Source organism: Microcaecilia unicolor, chromosome 2 (assembly GCF_901765095.1).
Source record: "Microcaecilia unicolor chromosome 2, aMicUni1.1, whole genome shotgun sequence".
Lineage (NCBI taxonomy): Eukaryota > Metazoa > Chordata > Amphibia > Gymnophiona > Siphonopidae > Microcaecilia > Microcaecilia unicolor.
Window position 1 is genome coordinate 236,874,569 of NC_044032.1, and position 24,902 is coordinate 236,899,470.

The following is a 24,902-nucleotide window of genomic DNA, read 5'->3' on the forward strand; positions in this document are numbered from 1 at the left end:
CTTGGTTGAGAATTCAAGGTTAATCTTGTGAACCTTATTATGAAAGTACTCAGCCAGAGTCTGGGGAGAAAGTGAAGGGGTAATTGGAGGTGAAGGCACTTTGAGGAGAGAGTTCAGTGTGGCAAAGAGATGTTGAGGGTTTGAGCCAAGAGAGTTTGTCAACTGGATGTAGTAGTCCTGTTTGGCAAGTGAAAGAGCAGACTGGAAGGAAGTCAGCAAGAATTTGAAATGTATGAAGTCAGCATGTGCACGGGATTCGGCAGGTCAGGCACAGGAATGTAGGTAGCAGATTCTAAAGGTCAACCATGGCTGGGGTTTGGTACGCCTTACAGAATGTGGAATGGGAGGAGCGAGAGTATCCAGAGTAGAGGAGATAAGAAGAGGTAGCCTCATTGACAGACTTGGATAACATAGTGGTTGACAAGAGTTTTGAAACACTGGAGGACAGAGTAGAAGAGTCAATAGCCTGAAGATTCCTAAATGTATTAGTAGAGATTGGACGGACTGAGGGGGGAGGGTGTTTAAGTGTGAAAGTTATCAGATGATGGTCAGAGAGGGGAAGAATTGAGTCGCAGAAATTGGAAAGTGAGCATTTGGAGAAGAAGATAAGATCAAAACAGTGGCCATTCTGGTGAGTAGGGGTAGTAGAGCACAGGTGAAGATTGAAAGAGGATGTTAAAGTGACAAACTGAGAAGCATAAAAGTCAGAGGGATCATTAGCCATCAATATTAAAATCCCCAAGAATGAAAGAAGGAGATGAAGGTTCAAGAAAGAAGGAATTCCAGGAGTCAGTCAGTGAGACAGGAAGAAATGGACTTATCAGGGGGTTGATAAATGGCTGCTACTCAGAGAGGTAAAGGAGTGAATAGACCGATGGAGTGGACTTTGAAGGAAGACAAGCAGTGAGACTGAGGTGGAAGAAGAGGTTGAAATCTACAAGAATGTGAGAGTAGTAGCCCACCACCTCTGCGGCCATCCAGATGAGGAGTATGGAAGAAAGCCATCCAGATGAGGGGTATGGAAGAAAATGTAACCTCCATGACTCCTGTTCTTAGATGCTTGCTGCGCAGACTGGATGGACCGTACAGGTCTTTATCTGCCAACAGTAGTATGTTACTATGTAATAAAATTCATCACTCTCTGCTGGCATTGTTCTTGGAAGATTAAGAGACTGCTGCTTGAAAAGAAGGGCTTGGATGCCTCTTTGGCTTTCAAAGAGGCATCCCAATTAGTGTCTAAATTTGCCAGTTGTCACAAACTGCTTGAGAAGTTTGTGTTGATCCAATTGAATGAGTTTCTGCATCACTCTGATGGCTTAAATAGGGGGCTGAGCAATTTCTGGTGTTACCACTTAACATAGTTTATTAGTTCAGCTGGAGAAGAAGCAAGAATTGTTGCTGATATTACTTGATTTTGCCTCGGCTTTTGAATGGTTAGACAAGACACCTAGCTGTATCACCTTAGGACGAAGAGAACTGTCCGTGTGCTTTTAAATTGGTTTTAGTCATTTCTTGAGGGAGCATGAATGTGAGTGGGTAAACGTGTAATCCAGTGCTTCTCAGGGTTTCTTGTTGTGTGTGATACTTTTTAAAACATTTTTATTTATAAGAAATTTTAACATGCAATTTCAAGAGAGAAAGCAATTTCTTGTCACAGCAAATACAGAGCTATTATACAGAAAAACATTGAAGGAAAATTAAAAATATACAAAACTAATACACTTTGGTGCTCATTTTCAAAGCACTTAGACTTACAAAGTTCCATTGCTTATTATGCAACTTTGTAAGTCTAAGTGCTTTGAAAATACACCTCAGTATCAAAGCTCTGTAATTCAAGTCCACTAATGAGGCAGGAAGCAATTCACAGTCCTAAGGAAGAACCAATAATAAATAGGAAATAAGAAAAGAAGCTATACTCCTATCTTATATCTATGGGTTGAAGTTGACAAATGAGAAACTGGTCTAGGCGAAGTCACTGTTTAGAATTCAAAAAACCCTTAAGATGATCAGGTTAAGAAAATATATTTGTTGGATTTATATTTTATTACACATTTTCAGGGAAAGTTTGACCAAAATAAACCTCCTAACTGCTGTACCTGCGGCCTTAATTCCAGAAGTAATGGACGTCACCTTTGTATGACCTTAGCCACATCAGGAAGTACTCTAATCTTGCAGTTTAAGAAAAGGGAGTTTTGAGGCCAACAAGAATTTCTTAATACTAAATCAAGATCTGGATCAAGAATAAATTTCACTATCAAAGTAGCTGGTTTCACCCCCAGTGTATCTTCTTCTAAAGTTTGGATTAAATTTAAAACATTCAATGAAATATCCAAATTAGTAGAGCCACGTGCAGACTGACCTGGTTCTTTCTTCACAAAAAGTAGTACATATACTAAATCTGAGCAACTGGTGGATAAAATTGCTCTGGAATCTTTAAGATTTCAGCTAATTATTTCTTAAATGTATCAATGGTGCAACTGATGGAACTTTAGCAAAATTTATAAAACATAAGGTTTTTTTGTCTATCATTATCCAAATTCTCAGTCTTGTGATTTGACTGCATATTGTGTTTAACCAGAGCATATTGTCCATCCAAAACTTCTTTAACGTTTTTGTCCACTGCATCAATATTTTTCGACATATGAGAACTTTACTGCTCAAATAAATCCACACAAAGAAAAAATTCATTCAATTATTTAACAGTATTTACCAGTTTCTGGCAGAAAGAGACTTCCATTCCAGCCATAGCATCCCATAAGTACTCCAGGGTAATCACTGCAGTTTTCCACAGAAAAGAAGTCTTCATTAAGGCCACCTGTAGTCGGGAGATACCCTCCTGCATGACTACAGCTTCCACCTGCATTTCTCTTGATCCCATACCACCGAGATCCTACGCAATAGGGACCCTTACTGTCACCGCTGGCATCTTTTCCAGCTGTGCAGGCCCTGCTCCAAAACTACCAACAACCCCTTCAGATGTTGAAAGTTCTGTCTGCAGTAGGTCTCTTGCCGCCAGCGTTGGGGGAGGAATCTACATATCCATACATAAAGTGATTCTAAGTTATGTGAAAGTGAGCAGGTCAAGGTGCTGGATTTTTGCAGCCTGTTCTAAAACACGTGAGGTGTTGCACCTTTATTCAATTTCTGTCTTGCATTACAGGCATTTGTAATAGGAAGGATGGACTACAGCAGTGGGCTTTTCTTGGTCTTCAGGTGGGGTCATTTGTGACTTCAGTTTGTCCAAAACACACCAGTGCACCTGTTGACAGGAGTAAGAGGAAAGATTGTCAAATTGACTAAATTAAAAGCCCTACATTGGCTGCCAGTATGGCAGCAGATCCAATTTAAAGTTTGCATCCTGAAATATACAGTGTTGCATGAGGGGACTGCTGGACTGATCAGAACCAGGGCAATTCCTGTGGCCTAAGGGGGCTCATCCGTTGGTGGTGCCAAGACTGTATTTTGTGAGGATGGTGAGGGACTATGTCGCTATGTTCCTCAGTTCCTTGCCCATTACTTTCCACATGCATGTTCTGGTTTCTTGTATGTGGAACAGAACTACACCCAATGACTTCTGAAGGCTCATCTGTTTAGTGAGACTTCTGAATGATGTATTAAGGGAGAGAATGTCTACTAATTCAGGGGCGAGTTATATTTTCTATAGGTTAATGTTATTTTATAAATGTTTGGTTGTCATCTACCTTGATCATTTCTTCCTATGCAGACTATAAATTCTAATAAAATAAATGTGCCCAGTGGTGTTCTCATGGACGTAATTTGGACAGAGCTGGGTCACAGTTCCGTTCTTGTCACATATGCAGGTGTAAATTTATACAAGAGGATTTGTGCACTACTGGAAATCATGGTAGTAGCCTATTTGATAAAGACATATAGGTATCTATATTGTTTTTATAAAATCCCAATCTAATCATGCTCACTTAAAACTCGACTGATGTCAAGCACCATCAAAAGAGAGAAGGAAATATATTAGTCAGTTCATCAGTCCAAATTTTTAAACCTCTTCCACAACGACACTACATTTTGAGACTGCTCTGCATTAGAGAGTAATCAATCAAATGTATTGTTGTAGCTTCTCTCTTCATAAGTTTTCCACTAGACCACAATTCTTAACTGAAGTTTACTGTAAAACAAAGATGGCGTCAACACATTCTTATAAATACATCATGTGATCACAGATTGAAAGTCAATTACAGTATACTAAATCAATGTCATCCAGTCTGATTACTTATTTAGTCGTCCCAGCTTCACCAGTTGTAGTGTGTAGATCAAAAATGTTTTCTGGAGTTTAATTGAAAATTAGAGTCACCACCAAGAACATTCAAAGGGTCATGATCTATAATTCTCCTACATAAATCCTTCATTTATGATTTTTTTTTCTTGGCCCATGAACTACTAATGGAGCTGTCAACATTCTAACATGGAGTCTACTCTTATGTTCATTTAAGCAGAAATGAATACCTCTGAAATGTCTATATGCAAATGCTAGGAGTCTAAGAAATAAGATGGGAGAGTTGGAATATATTGCACTAAACGAAAAATTGGATATAATAGGCATTACTGAGACCTAGTGGAAGGAGGTTAACCAGTGGGACACTGTCATACCAGGGTACAAAGTATATCGTAGTGATAGGGTGGACCGGACTGGTGGAGGGGTTGCATTGTATATTAATGAGAGCCTTGACTCAGATAGATTACAAATTCAGCAGGACACAAATCACACCTTTGAATCATTGTGGGTTGAAATTCCATGTATAAAAGGGAAAAAAAACGTTGATAGGAGTGTACTACCGTCCGCCTCACCAGGATGAGCAGGTAGACGCAGAAATGATAAAAGAAATCAGAGACGCGAACAAAATGGGCAATGTGATAATAATGGGTGACTTCAATTATCCAAATATAGACTGGGTAGATGTAACATCGGGGCACGCTACAGAGATACAATTCCTTGATGAAATCAAGGACAGCTTTATGGAGCAACTGGTGCAGGAGCCGACGAGAGAAGGAAAAATTCTAGACTTGGTCCTTAGTGGAGGGATGTTATGGTACTGGGGCCGCTTGATAACAGTGACCATAATATGATCAGTTTTGATATCGACCTTGAAGTAACTGTACACAGAAAGTCAAATACGTTAGTGTTTAACTTTAAAAAAGGAGACTATGATAAAATGAGAAGAACGGTAAAAAAAAAACTTAGGGGGGCAACTGAGAGAATAAAAACTGTACAACAGGCGTGGACGCTGTTCAAAAATACCATTCCGGAGACCCAGGCCATACATATTCCGCGAATTAGAAAAGAAAGACGGAACTCCAAAAGATAGCCGGACTGGTTGAAGTGAAGGAAGCTATTAGGGCTAAAAGAAATGCCTTCAGAAAATGGAAGAAGGAACCGTCGGAAAATAACAAGAAGCAGCATAAGGAGTGTCAAAGCAAATGCAAGGCACAGATAAAGAAGGCCAAGAGGGATTACGAAAAAAAGATAGCATTAGAGGCAAAAAAACATAGTAAAAAAATTTTTTCGGTATATTAAAAGCAGGAAGCTGGCAAAAGAATCGGTTGGGCCGCTGGATGACCGAAGGGTAAAAGGGGCGATCAAGGAAGACAAAGACGTAGCGGAGAGACTGAATGAATTCTTTGCTTCGATCTTCACCGAGGAAGATTTGGGTGGGATACCGGTGTCGGAAATGGTATTTCAAGCGGACGAGTCGGAGAAACTTACTGACTTCACGGTAAACCTGGAGGACGTAATGGGGCAGTTCGGCAAACTGAAGAATAGCAAATCTCCTGGACCGGATGGTATTCATCCTAGAGTACTGATAGAACTGAAAAATGAGCTTGCGGAGCTACTGCTAGTGATATGCAACTTATCCTTAAAATCGAGCGTGGTACCGGAAGATTGGAGGGTGGCCAATGTAACGCCCATTTTTAAAAAAGGCTCCAGGGGAGATCCGGGAAATTATAGACAGGTGAGTCTGACGTCGGTGCCGGGGAAAATGGTAGAGGCTATTATTAAAAACAAAATTACAGAGCACATCCGAGGACATGGATTACTGAGACCGAGTCAGCACGGCTTTTGTGTGGGGAAATCTTGCCTGACCAATTAATTTACTTCAATTCTTTGAAGGAGTAAACAAACATGTGGACAAAGGGGAGCCGGTTGATATTGTGTATCTGGATTTTCAAAAGGCGTTTGACAAGGTACCTCATGAAAGGCAACAGAGGAAATTGGAGGGTCATGGGATAGGAGGAAATGTCCTATTGTGGATTAAAAACTGGTTGAAGGATAGGAAACAGAGTAGGGTTAAATGGGCAGTATTCACAATGGAGAAGGGTAGTTAGTGGGGCTCCTCAGGGGTCTGTGCTAGGACCGCTGCTTTTTAATATATTTATAAATGATTTAGAGATGGGAGTAACTAGCGAGGTAATTAAATTTGCTGATGACACAAAGTTATTCAAAGTCGTTAACTCGCGACAGGATTGTGAAAAATTACAAGAGGACCTTACGAGACTGGGAGACTGGGCGGCTAAATGGCAGATGACGTTTAATGTGAGCAAGTGCAAGGTGATGCATGTGGGAAAAAAGAACCCGAATTATAGCTACGTCATGCAAGGTTCCACGTTAGGAGTTACGGACCAAGAAAGGGATCTGGGTGTTGTCGTCGATAACACACTGAAACCTTCTGCTCAGTGTGCTGCTGCGGCTAGGAAAGCGAATAGAATGTTGGGTATTATTAGGAAAGGAATGGAAAACAGGTGTGAGGATGTTATAATGCCATTGTATCGCTCCATGGTGCGACCGCACCTTGAGTATTGTGTTCAATTCTGGTCGCCACATCTCAAGAAAGATATGGTACAATTGGAAAAGGTGCAGCGAAGGGCGGCTAAAATGATAGCGGGGATGGGACAACTTCCCTATGAAGAAAGACTAAGGAGGCTAGGGCTATTCAGCTTGGAGAAGAGACGGCTGAGGGGAGACATGATAGAGGTATATAAAATAATGAGTGGAGTGGAACAGGTAGATGTGAAGCGTCTGTTCACACTTTCCAAAAATACTAGGACTAGGGGGCATGTGATTAAACTACAGTGTAGTAAATTTAAAACAAATCAGAGAAAATTTTTCTTCACCCAACGTGTAATTAAACTCTGGAATTCATTGCCGGAAAATGTGGTGAAGGCGGTTAGCTTAGCAGAGTTTAAAAAGGGGTTGGACGGTTTCCTAAAGGACAAGTCCATAAACCGCTACTAAACGGACTTGGAAAAATCCAAAATCCCAGGAATAACATGTATAGAATGTTTGTACATTTGGGAAGCTTGCCAGGTGCCCTTGGCCTGGATTGGCCGCTGTCGTGGACAAGATGCTGGGCTCGATGGACCCTTGGTCTTTTCCCAGTATGGCATTACTTATGTACTTATGTACACTTAGTAAGGCCCACATACAAAAGCGCACAAGGGCATATTATCACATACATCACATAAAGGAAGTGCAATCAGTATTAATTTGAGCAATAATTTCATAATTGATGATTAGTGTGCTCCAACTTGGTCTCTCAATCATGGAAGTGCACCAGTTGTACTTTCCACAGGCTTTGTGTAAGAATTGCCCCTGAGTTGATGATAGCTTAACCACCACATTCTGTCCCTGTTGAAATGCAGTCACAGGTAACTCCTGGTAAATATGTAATTGCAAGAGAGCATGCCAATATTTCTGAATCATGTTTGTGTTTATAAGAATGCACTTATGCCATATTTGCTGTTGAATGAGGTGAAAAGCTGCAGCACTAGGCTTGGTTGATGATCTCTTCACACAAAGTGAAGATTAAACTACAGTGCTTTGTTGGAAGAAGTTTAAAAATTGGACTGATGAATGAATTTTGAGTGACAATAACAAATAGTTTGCCTTGTAATAAGGCTAGCGTAGTTCCTTCACTCTTCTGATGGTCCATCATTTTGGTTTTGTGGTAAGCATTATTGGTTGAAGATTTGATTTTTCTCACTTTGTGGTGGAGTTTTGGATTTGTCTTTATAAAATAGGCAATTGGAAATTTCACTTATGGCTCCTGTTATGAAATTACCCACCACAAGGACAATATTTAAACATTTTAATATGGGTAAATGTGGTTAAAAATTGTCCCTGCTCCCTACATGCTTTTAGGCACATACTTTGCACCTCCTCCAATACCTTCAAACATTTCAGAGAGTATCAAACTTGCCCCCTAAACTGTAAGTGTCAGAAAGGTGCCCCTTTGATTGGTATATAATGAGTGGTACTGTCTGGTTTATTGCAGAAACTCATGAATAGATTCTTTAGTAAGGGATTTAAAAAAAAAAACCATATACTATCATTTTTTAAGTTCTTTGGCACATATATACATTGATAACATTTTTATATTGTTATGCATAATTATGTTAATTTTATAACTATTAATCACCTGAAAATCTATTTATATGCAGTAAAGGACTTAAAACTGTGGGTCTGATAATCAAAACAATTTAAGCAGGCAGGAGCCTCAGTTGGCTATCTGCAGATATTCAGTGGCATTTAAGAAAGGTAATACTGCTGAATATTTCCAGAGAACTCTGATGTCATCCAGGCAGAGCGTTGGCAATCTGGAGGTGGAGTCTTGGAGGAACTAGCAGTTATGCAGGTCCAGACCATATTCAGTGCCTGCATAGCTAAGCGGCTGATCTAGATTGTACCTTGTGAGTTCTTTTTTATTTTCAGATGCAAAATGTGCATAGACTACAAACTCACACATTCACCCAGGAAATAGGATGCAATAGATACCTTTAATATGATGCCAGCAGGATAATCAGCTCACACAGCTTCTGGTTACAGATGAACAGTGTTCATGGTGCACAGGGAGGGGGCATTGAAGGGTCCAGCCTGCAGAAACTTGCTATTTCAACACACTGTGCACAGAGATAGAATATCAAAGCAACAAGCCAAAGAAAAAAAAAGATCCAAACAAGTTCCCCTAAAAACTACCAATGCATATTGCAGTTATACTCCTGCTCTGCCTAGCCCAGGTGGGACAGGACCTGACCAGGATGACCAATTGGAACATGCACACGTATACAGAGCCTGGCCACGGTAACATGCACCTCCACCGAAAAAAAGGAATATTTTTCTCTCTCATTTACTAACTGAAAAGGGAGGTTGAAGATCTCTGGATATGGCAGGGGGATTTGGATGTGGCAGGGAGATTCAGAGACAAAGCAGTGCAGATAATGAGGCCCAAGGTAAAACCTTGGATACATGGAGAGAGGCCTCAGAAAGTCCAATTCACAACTATCTGGGCCCAATTTCCACTGACAAAAGCAGGTTTGTTCCATTCTGAATCATTCTACCTCACAGATATGCCCCATGCAGCAGGTTGTACATCTGGTCATAAGCAGATATATCATAAGTAGGATAGTCAGAACTAAGGCTATATATTGCAAAGTGCCTGTCGGACATATCATAGGCCTTCTCCTAGAAAACACCTAAAGTATTTCTAATTGAATTGATTATCATATTATATAATTCATTCCTACATTTACTTATGGGAATAAAGCAAACCAAAATTAGAAAATTACAGTAATGCTAAAATGAGTAATTATTCAGAACTTCTTTTGCCATTCTTGGTAGTTACACACTTGTTGTGTGAAATGCAACAATTTAGTCAAGCTCAGTTCACGATGGTCTTGTGTAGAGAGTTACTCTCATGGTTCTTATCTCATGTGGAAACTTCTGTCTTGCTGCATGTTCAGTGGTTAGTTCAGTTTTCTTCTGCAGCAGCATGAGGTAGATGAGGTAGCTATTTCAGGTTATCATCAGCATCAGCCCTGCAGTAAGCATGCTTGCAGGACAGGTTTCATTGTTCACATGTGATTTGACATCCTGTAGGCAAGAACAGGGACAGCAGTTCCTGACTGCGTGGACTTGGTAAAACAGCCCCATGGGTTGTGTTATGTGGTTGTCCTGAGGAAGTTTGAAATGAAATGCGGTCTCGCATAGAGAACCAGGAACTATGGTGATCGATTGCATGAGGACGCATCAGTGGTGTCTTCAGTAGCCAAGACCCAACCTGGAATGACGCTCAACACGTTATGGCCCATAATTGGTCTGATTAGTTGATATATACAACTCACGTTGGATTTATCAGGCTACCACACTTGGTTTTGGACTTGTTTTTGGATTTGTGATAACTTTCCATGAACATTTGAGACTCATTTGAAGTATACGTCAACGGGGGAATCCCGCAAGCTGATGATTGAGCTCAACTGATGTATAGGGTTTAGAGGACATTTCAAGGAAAGGGATGGTAGCCTAATCAATAATGCAAATATCGGCAGTGCATGTGTGTGTGTGTGATTGAAGGAGAGGGTGGTTTGGAATTCTGGGGGCACTTTGTGTTATATTGTATTGTTAGAGGGTTTGTGTCTAATGATTTGATAAATGTTATTGATAAGATTGAATGTTTAATTTAGAAACAGTGAGTATTTAGTGGATATATGGAGTAATTGTACTCTGGTTTAAAGTAAATTTCCCCACAGAGGTTAATGTTTATTGACAGCAGTATCTGGACCATACCAGGCTCTTATCATATCATATAACCGTCCTTTCCTAGGTTCAGAATTTCTCTCTACATTCACACATAAACTTTCCTTCTTCCTATGCCTATCCTGCCTTAAAATAAAGACTTGTGTGTGCCTATCCTAGAGTATCCTGTACTACCACCTCGGTTATGTGATATGTATTTGTCTAGGCATCTCTCCCTATGGGGAGAGTGTAAACACTAGTGTTGTGTAGCGCTATCCCTGCAGGTATTGTTAATGGTACTGTCCCTGCCTGCCTGACCAGGAGAGTTGATCCAATGCCACAACCAGGCATTACCCCTGGCTCTAGGGCCTGGATTTCAGGTTCTGAGAAAAGTAAACTCGTATGTTTCAAATATGGTGTGGCTCCCCCAAGAGGACAATTGACAACCACTAATGGGATTGTTTTGCCCCAGCCTCAGGGTTTGAGAGGGTGTGTTCTGATCTAAGCCCTTGTTGCTGAGTTTATTCAGGCATCCTGTCAATTCTTCCGCTAGTGTCTGGCAGGCAGTGTGGGAGATCCATGTAACCTCAGGATCAGCAGCCCATTGTAGTATGGGCTGCCTGGTAAAGTGACTTTCTTCACTAGAGTGAAGTTCTTTTGTCTCTCCAAACTTTGTGGTTGTCTTCATCAAAATTTTCATGGTGCTCATGTGGTCACATGCAACCTCAGGAAACATTGCAATTCTTTCTCTAGCTTTTAATTTTTTCCACTCCTCTGTCCCTTATTCGTCTATTTTCCTTTTCTTCTGTTTATTATAACAGCTCTCACCCTGTGCTCTACCGTCCCATAACACCTGTTGTCTCTTTTCCCTGCTCCTCTCCATATACCAATGGTTCCCAAACCTAATCCTGGAGGCCACCCCAGCCAGTCAGGTTTTCAGGATATCCACAATGAATATTCACAAGAGAGATTTGCATTCACTGCCTCCACTGCATGTAAATCTATCTGGCTGGCTGGGGTGCCTCCAGGATTAGGTTTGGGAACCACTACCATATACTGTTCACAATCCTTTCCCTTTCCTCCCTTCTCACATACAGAACAACTCTTCCTCCTAATATTGATGTTGCCAACTTCACTCAGAGTCTGCTCCATTCCTATCCTGACCAAAAATCCACAATTCCAGGAATAACATATATACAATGTTTGTACGTTTGGCAAGCTTGCCAGGTGCCCTTGGCCTGGATTGGCCACTGTCGTGGACAGGATGCTGGGCTCGATGGACCCTTGGTCTTTTCCCAGTGTGGCATTACTTATGTGCTTATTAGCACATCATCCCCACCTATCTTCCTGCCTTTAGCTTCTGCCATGCCTATTGCAGATCCATAAGAACATAAGAACTACTGCACTGGGTAAGACCAAAGGATGAAGCCCAGTATCCTCTGCTTTCTTTTAATTTGCCTTTTTTTTTTTTTTTGTAGAAATGTGCAAAACTAGAGAGAGGCACCTGAGTATAAGTGCAGGAGACCTCTCCAGTCCCCAAGATCTGCCTAAATCTATCCTCTGTCCCCAGGCTAAATCCTCTCCAGTGAGCCAGAGCTACTTCCTCCTCCTTCTTCTTCTCCTCCTGCTGCCTGGAGTCTGAGACACAGTTTGAACTGTATGGTGCTAATCTTTCTGTCATGCTTCAAACTGTAAGTTTGGTCCTGGGCAGCAGAAGTTGATGAGATGACTCAAGATGCTGTTGTTCTCCTTCTGCCAACTGGCTTTGTGCTAGAGTGAATCAGCTGAGTGGGGGGAGTTGAGAGAAGAGACTGGCTAAAGCATATAGGTCGTGGGATCAGCTGGTGTGGGGAGATGAGGAAGATTGGCAAGGGATGATAGTGAAAATAACTGAGTTAGAAGGTAGAGTGCTAGGAGATGAGAGAGAGGGGTGATTCTATAGGAAGGAGACAAAGGGTGAATGGACAAGCAGGAATGTATATGAGTGTGTATGTTTGAGTAAATCTGCTTGCAATTTCCTCTCACCGTAAAAAAAGATACCTGCCTCCCCTCACCCCTTTTCTAAGTTCCCCCAACTACACCTACCTTATATGTACCTTATCTACCACAACATCACCTTGCATTCATTTTTACCATGTATTTGTTCAGATCGGAATCGGCTAACACCGTTAACGGCAATATGTAAGCCACGTTGAGCCTGCAAAAAGGTGGGAAAATGTGGGATACAAATGCAACCAATAAATAAATGGATTGATGCCAGGGATATAGTTGTAAGAGCTGTTCGTTGCTATGAAATATTGGAGAGGAGAAGGGATTGGTGCCAGGGGTATATTAGAGATAAATGAATAAAGGTGATCTATGCCAGTGTTTCCCAAGTCCAGTCCTGGAGTACCCCTTGCCAGTCAGGTTTTCAGGATATCCACAATGAAAATGCATGAAAGAGATTTGCATATAATTGATGCAATGTATGGAAATCAAGTTCTTGGATATCCTGGAAAGCTGACTGGCAAAGGGGTACTCCAGGACTAGACTTCGGAAACACTGATCTAAGCTAGGGCAGTATGTGTAGGTGGAATAGGGGGGATACAGCTGTGTATGAAAAGAGTTCCTCTTTCCTGGGTCTGGATCCCATAACTCCCTAACCTCTTCTCTCTCCTTCTCCTCCAATCCTCCCTTCCTTCCTCTTTTTCGATCAGACCTGAAATAAACTGGTCATGTAAGGAAGCCTTCAAATGTAAACAGAACTGAAGCAGTTCTAGATGGGAAAAAGGGCCAACATTTTCAAAGATGGTGATAGAAACTGAGTAACAATACAGGAAATATTTAACTAAATTTATTGCAAGTTCAGGGCACTGCCACTGGTTAGCGAATGAAATGTCCACACACATTTTCACACAGAGATTAGATTATAAGAAAAGTGAGGCCAAGTCATACTGCGATCCATCAACCTAGCTTTCTATCTCTGACAGTGGCCACTCTGGGTCACAAGTGGATCCCAAAATGTAGATCTATTTCTGATATTTATTGTTGAATTGCTTTGTTGAGGAAATAATCAAATTATATCCTTTTTGTCCAAGTTATTTAGTCTTTCTCTCCTGTCAGTGTATAGATTTGGATCTAATGTTTTTCAGTATAAATTGTGCCACTGGGCATTTAGCTCATTCTTCCAATAATAAGAATCAGCAGATAATTTTCTCTTTAACTTTGTGAAAGAGTGCTAACACATGGGGAAAGTTCCTATAGCCAACTGGTTATCTTGGAAGATTTTTCCTTCTGCAAACCTGCAAACTCCTGCAGTGATTTTTTTTTTTTTTTTGCATTGATGATTCTGAGCTTTTTCCTAACATACAACTGTTTGAAATTGCCACTCCTGAGCATACTGCACCCTGCAATCCTTCAAGTAATCTGGGAACATTAATAGTTTTCAGTAAGGGACTTGTTATAAAACTATATTAACTTTAATTAACATGCAAATTTATTCATCTATTCTACAAAATTACTGTGACATTTGCTACAGAATCTTCATCTGGGCTCACACAGGAAATTGTGGAATACCACTTTTTTGAGTAGTTATTTCTCATAATGCATGAGTTTGCTAATTTATATTAGATCCTTCCCTTTCTTTACCTCTTCCACCACCTTGTGGATTAGAACTTGCCCTAAGCAAAGCATGCGTATTCAGATGTCCAGTCAAAAACTTAGTTATAATGACTCAAGATATGCTACACTGTAAGCCACATAGAACCAAACCTGATTTGGATATGTGGGATATAAGACCAAATTAATTAAATGAAAAGAAAATGAAATAGCAGTTCTCCACTTTCTTGCAGATATCTTCAGCACATTGTTGAATAGACATTCAGCAGTATAAGTGCCAAGAATTCTGTTTCTGTTTTGCAGGCAATATTGGATGTGGTAGTGAATCTTCAATTTAGTTTGATTGAAAAGCTGTGGCAAACCTTCTGGCGCTATTCTCCTTCAGCTTCCGCAGATGGTAGCAGCATTACTGAATCAAGGTTGGTAAACAGTTGCATTCTTTTTATGCTTTCAAATGTCTTGGTTTTTCTGGGTGTTAAGATTGTACTATAGTTTTAAATTTTGTTCCTCCAAAAGTTGTATAAATATTAGAAGATTAAATATATAAAATGGTTACTAATCAAATATGAGAAATGCAAATATATTTTCCAATGTGTGCTTTATAAAACAAAGGGGGAGGGTGGATTTTAATTTAGTACATAATATCAGTGGATCCTATAATCATCTTTAAGGCTTTTCTTTAAATCTTATGCTCAGGGAACAGAACTAGGGTTGCATGATATATAAGGGGATTGTGCCACCTGAAAAAGCAATATTGTCACATTCCAATGTACGTTATGTTAGCACACAATAGCGATATATTGCTTTTAGAGAGTTTCCAGAGAGTTTCCTAAATGTGTCTTCAGACAACAAAGTAAAAAAAAAAAGGGGGGGGGGTCTCTGTTCCTTTACTGTATTGGTGAGTCTGGTTATCTTCTGACTTTTATTCCCTGTTTACCTCCCCCCCCTCCTCCTCACCTTACTAGGAGGGTGCAATATTCAGAAGGCCAATGAAAGCTAAACCTTTGGGTGCTTCTCCCCCGGATTACCTTTACCTTTCCTACTGATCACAGGAAAAGATTAACTATTTTTAGATCTCTTTTAGAAAGAAAATAATTTAATAATAAATTTAAAAATAGAACACCACCAATGTATTCTGCAAGACAACAGCCACATTTATTAATCAATAGGGTGTAACACAGGAAGAGCAGTAATTTCTCCAAACAAAAAATGTTTAAAGCAGAAATACAGGTCTCTTTTTTTCCGGTGAGAGGAAGTTACAAGCAGATGACGGCAAGATGCAAGTCAGTGTTTGCAATTCCTAAGTTTGCTTATCTCACTCTATTATTTTTATATTCTTTTACTTTCCTTCTATCACATGGTCATACATTCCCTAACAAAATCCTCCTTTTATTGGTCAAATTGTTCTTTTCCCTTTGTCTGGTTACTTTCTCATATTTGGCCCCCAAATGTGCCTACGTGCTCACACACATTAAAAACCTGGGAAAATACAGAGAACATCCAATAACATAATATAAATGTAAAACTAAATCATCATAATCCTTACTTTAAAAACTTCTCAAATAGCCATGTTTTTAATGATTTTCAAAATAAAATAAGGCTATTAAAATGCCTAATCACAAAAGGAAGCTCATTCCATAAGTTGGTACCTAAAAAAGAAAAGGAAGACTGAAAAACCTTCTTATATCTAATAGACTAAGAGGATGGTAAATGTAACATCAAAATATCTCTTAGTCGCCTAACTTTATTAAGATTGGAAAAGCTATCAAAGACATGTACTGTGGTGCTATACCATGCAATATCTTAAAAATAGTCGTACAAGCTGAAGTAGACTCTAGCATGAATCGACAGCCAGTGTGCTTTAATTAGTAATGGAGTCACTCTTTCAAACTTGCCCACTGAATAAACTACTCTAATCACCATATTCTACAATGTGTGTAACCTTTTGAAGAGTGTTTGAGTACAGCCCACAAAAAGTATGTTAAGTAATCAAGCTGACTCAGAAACATAGCCTGAACAATCAGTCTAAATTGCACTAGTTCAAAACAGTGTCTGAGTCTTCTTAAATGAATAAAAGCTTTATGGTTAACAGCGCCACATAGTTATCAAAAGATAGCTTGGCATCCAAAACTACCCCCAATATCTTTAGTTCTGATTCAACTGGAAAATAAGGACCATTTATAAGTAAAGAGTGACAAAAAGCAGTTTGCTGAGAATTAAATGCAAAAATGAATTTAGTTTTTTCCAAATTGAGTTTCAATTTGTATGTTACCATCCAATCCTCCACTAATACTCTAAATGAGGTCTTAACCAAAGACTTATACAAAGGCATTACCACCTTCTTTTTCCTGCCATAGAGCTGATGTAAGTATGTGCACCTAATTGTGGGAGGTATGTGTCTAGAGCCAGCTCTATGTCCACCTGCAAATTATGTGCTATCAAAGATATGCACGTAGTTACAGAATGGCACATATCTGACATTTACATGTGCACATGTATGCTGGTATTCTAATCATTTATACACATAATTGACACACAAATGTTAGCACCTACTTTATAGAATTACCTCCTTATGGAGCAATTCTGTAAAATACACACCATTATACACATGTTATGTAGCAAAACAGATGCCGGTACTCAAATGTCAGGCCACCTTTCAGGGGTGGGATAATCACTGAGGGACCCACCCCACAATAGCCAGGCCCCCTGCAACCAGTCACAGAATCTATGATGAGGCAGAATTGGTGTGTAGAGCCTAAGCTCATCATTAAAATTTGGGGACCATGGGTCAATTTTAGCAGACAATGGAAAAGGTGCCGGTACTCGGTACCCCCTCAAAAAAAAAAGTCCTGTGCATGTGTAACTCATGTCTCACACGTGGACAACCTCCAGCTCTGGTCCACAGAAAAAGCCTTACACAAACTTCACAGTCTTCGCTCACTCTCAGGCTGCTCTCACCATACACCTCATTTCTAGTCCACTTACAGTCAAGCTGGGGTGGGTCAGTTGAACCTTTTCTAATTCCGCTATATCTTTTTTTGAGATACAGCAACCACAGTTGAATGCAGTACTCGAGGCAAGGTTGCACCATGGACTGATACAGAGGCATTATAATAATTCTTTGTCTTATTTTGAATCTCTTTCCTAATAATTACTAGTATTCGGTTTCCTTTTTTTTGGCCGCCACCACACACTGGGCAGAAGATTTCAGCGTATTGTCTACTATGACACCTAGATCTTTTTCTTGACTGCTGACTCCTAAGGTGGACCCTAGCATCAGTAATTATGATTCAGATTATTCTTCCCAATGTGCATCTCTTGCATTTCTCCACATTAAATTTAATCTATTTGGATGCCCTGTCTTCCTGCAATTTTTCACAATCTGCATGTGTTTTAACAGCTTGAATAGTTTTGTCTCACCTGCAAATTTAATCATCTCACTAGTTGTTCGGTTTCTCAGATCATTTATAAATATGTTACAGTGGGGGAAATAAGTATTTGATCCCTTGCTGATTTTGTAAGTTTGCCCACTGACAAAGACATGAGCAGCCCATAATTGAAGGGTAGGTTATTGGTAACAGTGAGAGATAGCACATCACAAATTAAATCCGGAAAATCACATTGTGGAAAGTATATGAATTTATTTGCATTCTGCAGAGGGAAATAAGTATTTGATCCCCCACCAACCAGTAAGAGATCTGGCCCCTACAGACCAGGTAGATGCTCCAAATCAACTCGTTACCTGCATGACAGACAGCTGTCGGCAATGGTCACCTGTATGAAAGACACCTGTCCACAGACTCAGTGAATCAGTCAGACTCTAACCTCTACAAAATGGCCAAGAGCAAGGAGCTGTCTAAGGATGTCAGGGACAAGATCATACACCTGCACAAGGCTGGAATGGGCTACAAAACCATCAGTAAGACGCTGGGCGAGAAGGAGACAACTGTTGGTGCCATAGTAAGAAAATGGAAGAAGTACAAAATGACTGTCAATCGACAAAGATCTGGGGCTCCACGCAAAATCTCACCTCGTGGGGTATCCTTGATCATGAGGAAGGTTAGAAATCAGCCTACAACTACAAGGGGGGAACTTGTCAATGATCTCAAGGCAGCTGGGACCACTGTCACCACGAAAACCATTGGTAACACATTACGACATAACGGATTGCAATCCTGCAGTGCCCGCAAGGTCCCCCTGCTCCGGAAGGCACATGTGACGGCCCGTCTGAAGTTTGCCAGTGAACACCTGGATGATGCCGAGAGTGATTGGGAGAAGGTGCTGTGGTCAGATGAGACAAAAATTGAGCTCTTTGGCATGAACTCAACTCGCCGTGTTTGGAGGAAGAGAAATGCTGCCTATGACCCAAAGAACACCGTCCCCACTGTCAAGCATGGAGGTGGAAATGTTATGTTTTGGGGGTGTTTCTCTGCTAAGGGCACAGGACTACTTCACCGCATCAATGGGAGAATGGATGGGGCCATGTACCGTACAATTCTGAGTGACAACCTCCTTCCCTCCGCCAGGGCCTTAAAAATGGGTCGTGGCTGGGTCTTCCAGCACGACAATGACCCAAAACATACAGCCAAGGCAACAAAGGAGTGGCTCAGGAAGAAGCACATTAGGGTCATGGAGTGGCCTAGCCAGTCACCAGACCTTAATCCCATTGAAAACTTATGGAGGGAGCTGAAGCTGCGAGTTGCCAAGCGACAGCCCAGAACTCTTAATGATTTAGAGATGATCTGCAAAGAGGAGTGGACCAAAATTCCTCCTGACATGTGTGCAAACCTCATCATCAACTACAGAAGACGTCTGACCGCTGTGCTTGCCAACAAGGGTTTTGCCACCAAGTATTAGGTCTTGTTTGCCAGAGGGATCAAATACTTATTTCCCTCTGCAGAATGCAAATAAATTCATATACTTTCCACAATGTGATTTTCCGGATTTAATTTGTGATGTGCTATCTCTCACTGTTACCAATAACCTACCCTTCAATTATGGGCTGCTCATGTCTTTGTCAGTGGGCAAACTTACAAAATCAGCAAGGGATCAAATACTTATTTCCCCCACTGTAAATAGTACCGGTCCTAGTACTGATCCCTGCGGCACTCCACTATTCACCCTCCATTGAGAAAAATGGCCATTTAAACCTATCCTCTGTTTTCTGTCCAGTAACCAATTCCTAATCTACAGAAGGGACATTGCCTTCTATCCCATGACTCCTTAATTGTCTCAGGAGTCTCTCGTGGTCCAGAATAGTGAGCCAGGTATTTGAGAGACACATTTTCCAGTTCCGGGTTCCACTCAGCTCTCCAGTCCAGGAACCACACTGCATTCCAAAGGATTTACTAACAAACTCAACTTTATTGTAACTTCCACAACAAGCAGTTTGCTACTTCAATGATTCTTCACTTCAGTCACTTATATAAACTCTTATTTAAATCAACCTACTTCTGCCGTTCCATGGGTAACATCTATACCACTTCCTTCCAGGGCGTATATGCAGGAGATTCTTTTCTTTTTATCAGGGTTATTCACATATTCACAAGCACCTCTGTCCACCAGATATAATCCCAGGGCTGTTTTCTCTTCCACCAACTCACTGTTACCACCAAGCACAGTCCCTTAGGGTTGTTTTCCTTCCGGGTGTACCTCAGAGAATGGCACCCCGGCCTTCAATAGGCTATGTCCTGCCCCTAACCCTGCTTACGGGTCGGACTCCCCAATCTGCCCAAAGCTCTGACCCCTTCACCAGTTATTGTGAGTGGGTCAATAACTGCTCCTCTTTTCTAGCCCAGCCTTGAGGTGATGCTTCAGGATCCCCCTTCTCCTTCTTTGGGTCACTTTGCAGGGGATTGCAGGCAACCAAAGAACCCTCTAAAGAGCAAACTGTCATTTTTCTGTCCTCTCAATCTCCTCTCCCTCTGTCATTTTTCAAGACTAGGGCACTTTCTCTCTGCATTTTATTTCAAGCTACTCCCAGTCACTCCCCCCAGGGACTCTGTACAGGGTCTTACTTAGTTTCAATTCAAAATGCAGGCATTGAATTCTGTTCCTCCAGTTGTGGTTCGTATACCCAGGGGTTGATCCCCTACAGTACATGGGATATATTTGATTTTCTAATTGCAGAGGAAATCTGTAGGGTATTTGGAATACTAAATACTGCTGCATCTCCGCTGGACCCCTGCCCTACAAGCTAGATCAAGATGGTTAGGAATGAGGTTATAGATGTCCTTTCACAAATTGTACATCATCACTTAGAACGGGCATGGTATCCTTGTCCCTTAAGAAGACAAGTGTTTGCTTAGTTTTTAAAGTACCCAAGTTGGATGTCTCCTCTTCCAATTCGTTTAGACCTATTTCCAGTTTACTTTTTTTAGCAAAATTGCTTAGTTGGATACTGTTGGCCCAGCTGGAAACCCATATCGACCAGAATTATCTTCTTGATGCAAAGCAGCATGGGTTTTGGAAGCAGCACAGAGCTGAGACTCATGACGTGATTATTCAAAAAGCTAATCCAGGGGTTTTGCTGCTGTTCTTAGATGTGTCTACTACATTTAATTCTGTGGCTCATGACTACTTGTTGTAGTGAATACAATCAATCAAGATACTGCTAATATGTGGGTTTCTGCCAGGTACTTGTGACCTGGATTGGGCACTGTTAGAAACAGGAAACTGGACTAGATGGACCACTGGTCTGACCCAGAATGACTATCCTTAGGTTTTTAAGATAACGTCTGTGGTCCAGGAATTGGTTCAATCTTCGATATTTTTTCACTCAATGTGTAATTAATCTCTCAAATTCATTGCCAGAAAATGTGGTAAAAGCAGTTAGCTTAGCAGGGTTTAAAAAAGGTTTGGATAATTTTCTGAAAAAAATAAAGTCCATAAGCCATTATTAAGATGGACTTGGGAAAATTCACTTCTTATTTCTAGGATAAGCAGCATAAAATCTGTTTTACTGTTCTGGGATCTTGACAGGTACTTGAGACCTGGATTGGCCACTGTTGAAAGCAGGATACTGGGGTTGTTGGACCTTTGATCTGTCCTAGTAATTATGCTAAAATGGAAGTTCTTATTGTTTGTCATGATCCTCACTTTACAGCTTCAACTGAACTATGTGATGCATTTTTATATATGGGGATGGTTTTGAATGCAATCCTCACATTAGTAAGGTGGTGAAGATGGTCTTTCATAAAATGAGAGTAGTTCGAAAGTAACAAACATTTTAATCTGAGGATGAGTTTTATACAACCCTGTTTGAATTATTGTAATGTTGTTTCTCCGAGGACAAGCAGGCTGCTTGTTCTCACGATTGGGTTGACGTCCGCGGCAGCCCAGGAAACCGGCAACACTTTGCAAGCAAAAGAAAAAACCTTCGAGAACACTCCGTCGTGCGGGCAAAGCACACTGCACATGCGAGAATGGCTTCCAGCCCGTGACGCGAGCGTGCCCTCCTCAGTTTCGTTTTATCCACGTCTGAGGTGACACGGTTCTCAGCTGTGTTCCTTTTGGCCCAGGAGACTTTTTGCGTGTTACCGCTTCCTTGTTGTTGTTCTTCTTCTCTTTTTTTGTTTTCAACAAAATTTATATTAAAAAAAATAAGAAGTTTTTTCCTTTATTTCCTTAGTTTTTCTCACTAAGTTTAAGTTTCCTTCCTTTTTCGCAGCAGCCAGCTTTTAGGCCACTCGGACGGTTTTTGTTTCCTTTTTTGTGCCTTTTTTATTGGCATCATCGAGTCTTTTAATTTCGCAGCCGCAGTTTTTCCGTCCATGTCATCAAGGACACCCAGCGGCTTCAAGCGTTGTACTCGGTGCAACTGGACCATCTCAGGTACTGACCCCCACTCGTGGTGTCTGCAGTGCCTTGGGCCCGATCATCTTCCAGCTGCTTGTAAGCTGTGTCCTTTAATGAAAAAACAGACCCAAGTGTCTCGGGAGGCTCTATGGGAAAAACTTTTTGCTGATCGGTCTGGTCCTTCGACGTCAGCATCGGTACTGAGGTCGGCGGCGTCAACGTCGAGGGAAGCATCGACTTTGAGAGCACAGGTAATGGCTGCTGAACTACCACATCATGCTGGGAGCAGCGAGGCATCGAGTGGGTCTCCACCTGTCTCGAGGCCTACTGCTATGTAGGCCCCCTGGACCGACCTTTGGACTCTGCCCTGAGGAGGTGTGAGGATTCCACGTCCTCTTCTTTGGTACCGAGGACTCTCAATGATGGGCATCGAGCAAAGGCTAAGAAGCACCGTTGTCGATCTCCTCCTATGCACTGTACCAAGAGCGCCGGGGAACCGAGGGATTCGGCACCCGAGAAGCGTCAGCGCCGAGAGGACCGCTCACCCCTCTATACAGGAGGTGCCGAAGCTTCGGTCTTCTGGCAGCCTCGTACCAGCTCTTGAGCCCCCACAGATTCTGCCACCAACTCCTGCACCGGCCCCACAACCTTTTCCGATGGAGGCTCTCGATGAGTACATCAGGGCCCTTCTTCCAGAGCTTCTGGAGGGATTGCTGTGCCAGCCTACTTCTGTGCCAGGGGTGCTTGTGCCTTCTGCACCGACTCTTGAAGCAGCATCTGCTCCTTCGCCTGTGGTGAGGTCCCCATCCTCTGTGCCACTTGCGGCATCGACATCAGCTGCCACCCGGGTCGACTCCTCTTTGGCGTCAGAGGGGGAAGCTTCACCGCAGTCCAGGTAGGGGTCGACTTCTCGACATCCCCTTCGAGGTCGTCATTCCTCGACGTCAACACAGGCTCGAGTTCGGGCTGCTCTTAGAGAGCTCTTGTCCGATACCGATGATGAGCGCTCGTGGGAGGAAGAGGAAGATCCCAGATACTTTTCTGAAGAAGAGTCCTATGGGGTCCCCTCTGATCCTACTCCGCCATTGAAAGAAGGATGTCTCCGCCTGAGAGTCTTTCTTTTTCCTCCTTTGTTCGGGAAATGTCTAAGGATATTCCCTTCCCCATGGCCGAGATGCCCGAGGTCTTGGATTATCCTTCTCCACCTACAGATGTTGCAACAGCTCCGTTGTATAACACACTCAGGGAAGTTCTTATGTGAAACTGGTCATTCCCTCTAATCCAGTGGTCCCCAAAAAAGCTGAGTCCCAGTACAGAGTCCACGGAGAGCCAGTGATGGTGAAGTCTCGGCTACCTCATGATTCTATGGTGGCGGATTCTGCTCCCAAGAGAGCCAAGAGTACTAGAGACTATGCCTTGGCGCCCCCAGGCAGAGAGTCTAGGACCTTGGATTCTTTTGGGAGGAAGACGTATTAGGCCGCTATGCTCGCAGCCAAGACACAGACATACCAGCTCTACACGAGCATCCACTTGCGGAACTCGTTGAGGCAGCTGTCCAGTTTGGTCGAAGTGCTTCCTCCGGAACTCACCGAACCTTTTCACCAGGTGGTCAGGCAGCAGAAGGCATGTCGAAAATTCCTGGCCAGGGGTACTTACGACATTTTTGATCTGACATCCAGAATAGCTGCTCAAGGTATAGCGATGCGCAGACTCTCATGGCTGTGTGTCTCTGACCTCGATCATAAGGTCTAGTAGCGAATGGCGGATGTTCCTTGCCGGGGGGATAACCTTTTTGCCGAAAAAGTAGAGGATGTGGTCTATCAGATCAAAAAGCACCATGATGCTATGGATTCTCTCTCCCGCCGGGCGTCTTCTGCTACCACTTACTCATCTAGGATTTTTTTTTTTGGGAGGGAGGAGGAGTGCTCCTTATTCCTACAATAGGCATAGGTACACTCCTGCTTCTCAGCAGCCTACCCAGGCTCAGTCCCAGCGTGCTCGTTCTCGTCAACAGCATGCACCTAAGGCCCATGCGGCTCCCCAGCAAAAGCAAGGGATGGGCTTTTGACTGGCTCCAGTGCAGCATAGACACTGTGCAAGTGTCCGTTCCGGACAACTTACCGGTTGGAGGGAGGTTAATATTTTTTCACCAAAGGTGGCCTCTTATAACCTCCGACCAGTATGTTCTTCAAGTAGTCCGGTTAAGATACACCCTCAGTCTGGAATCCAAACCTCCAAATTGCTCACCAGGAGCTCATTCTTACAGCTTCCAGCAAAGGCAGGTACTTGCAGAGGAACTCTCTGCCCTTCTAAAGGCCAGTGTGGTCAAACCCGTTCCACCAGGGGAAGAAGGGCTGGGATTCTATTCCAGGTACTTCCTTGTGCAAAAGAAAACAGGGGGGATGCGTCCCATCCTAGACCTAAGGGCCCTGAACAAACTCCTAGTCCGAGAAAAGTTCAGGATGGTTTCCCTGGGCACCCTTCTTCCCATGATTCAGGAAAACGATTGGCTGTGCTCTCTGGACTTAAAGGATGCCTATACCCACATCTCGATACTCCCAGCTCACAGGAAGTATCTTCGATTTCGGTTGGGAACTCGCCACTTTCAGTACTGTGTGCTACCTTTTGGCCTCGCGTCTGCGCCCAGGGTTTTTACAAAGTGCCTGGCTGTTGTCGCAGCATCACTACGCAGACTGGGAGTGCACGTGTTCCCTTATCTCAATGATTGGCTGGTGAAGAGCACCTCGGAGGCAGGCACTCTACTGTCCATGCGGACGACTATTCGAGTGCTAGAGGTACTGGGGTTCGTGATCAGTTATCCCAAGTCCCATCTTGTTCCAGTTCAAAAATTAGAGTTCATTGGAGCTCTGTTGGACACACGGACATCTCGAGCTTATCTTCCCCGGGCAAGGGCAGACAATCTCCTGGCCCTCGTGTCCATGGCTCGAGCGTCTCAACAGATCACAAC

General features: G+C 42.3%; 1 protein-coding gene across 1 annotated transcript in view; it reads left to right on the top strand.

Annotated features, from left to right (window-relative positions):
- Positions 1-24,902, top strand: part of RFX3 (regulatory factor X3) — a 604,963-nt gene that overhangs the window by 475,357 nt on the left and 104,704 nt on the right. Inside the window, exon 10 of the mRNA XM_030193816.1 lies at positions 14,441-14,556. Coding sequence (XP_030049676.1) covers positions 14,441-14,556 — 116 coding nt within the window. The remainder of the gene's footprint in view (positions 1-14,440; positions 14,557-24,902) is intronic.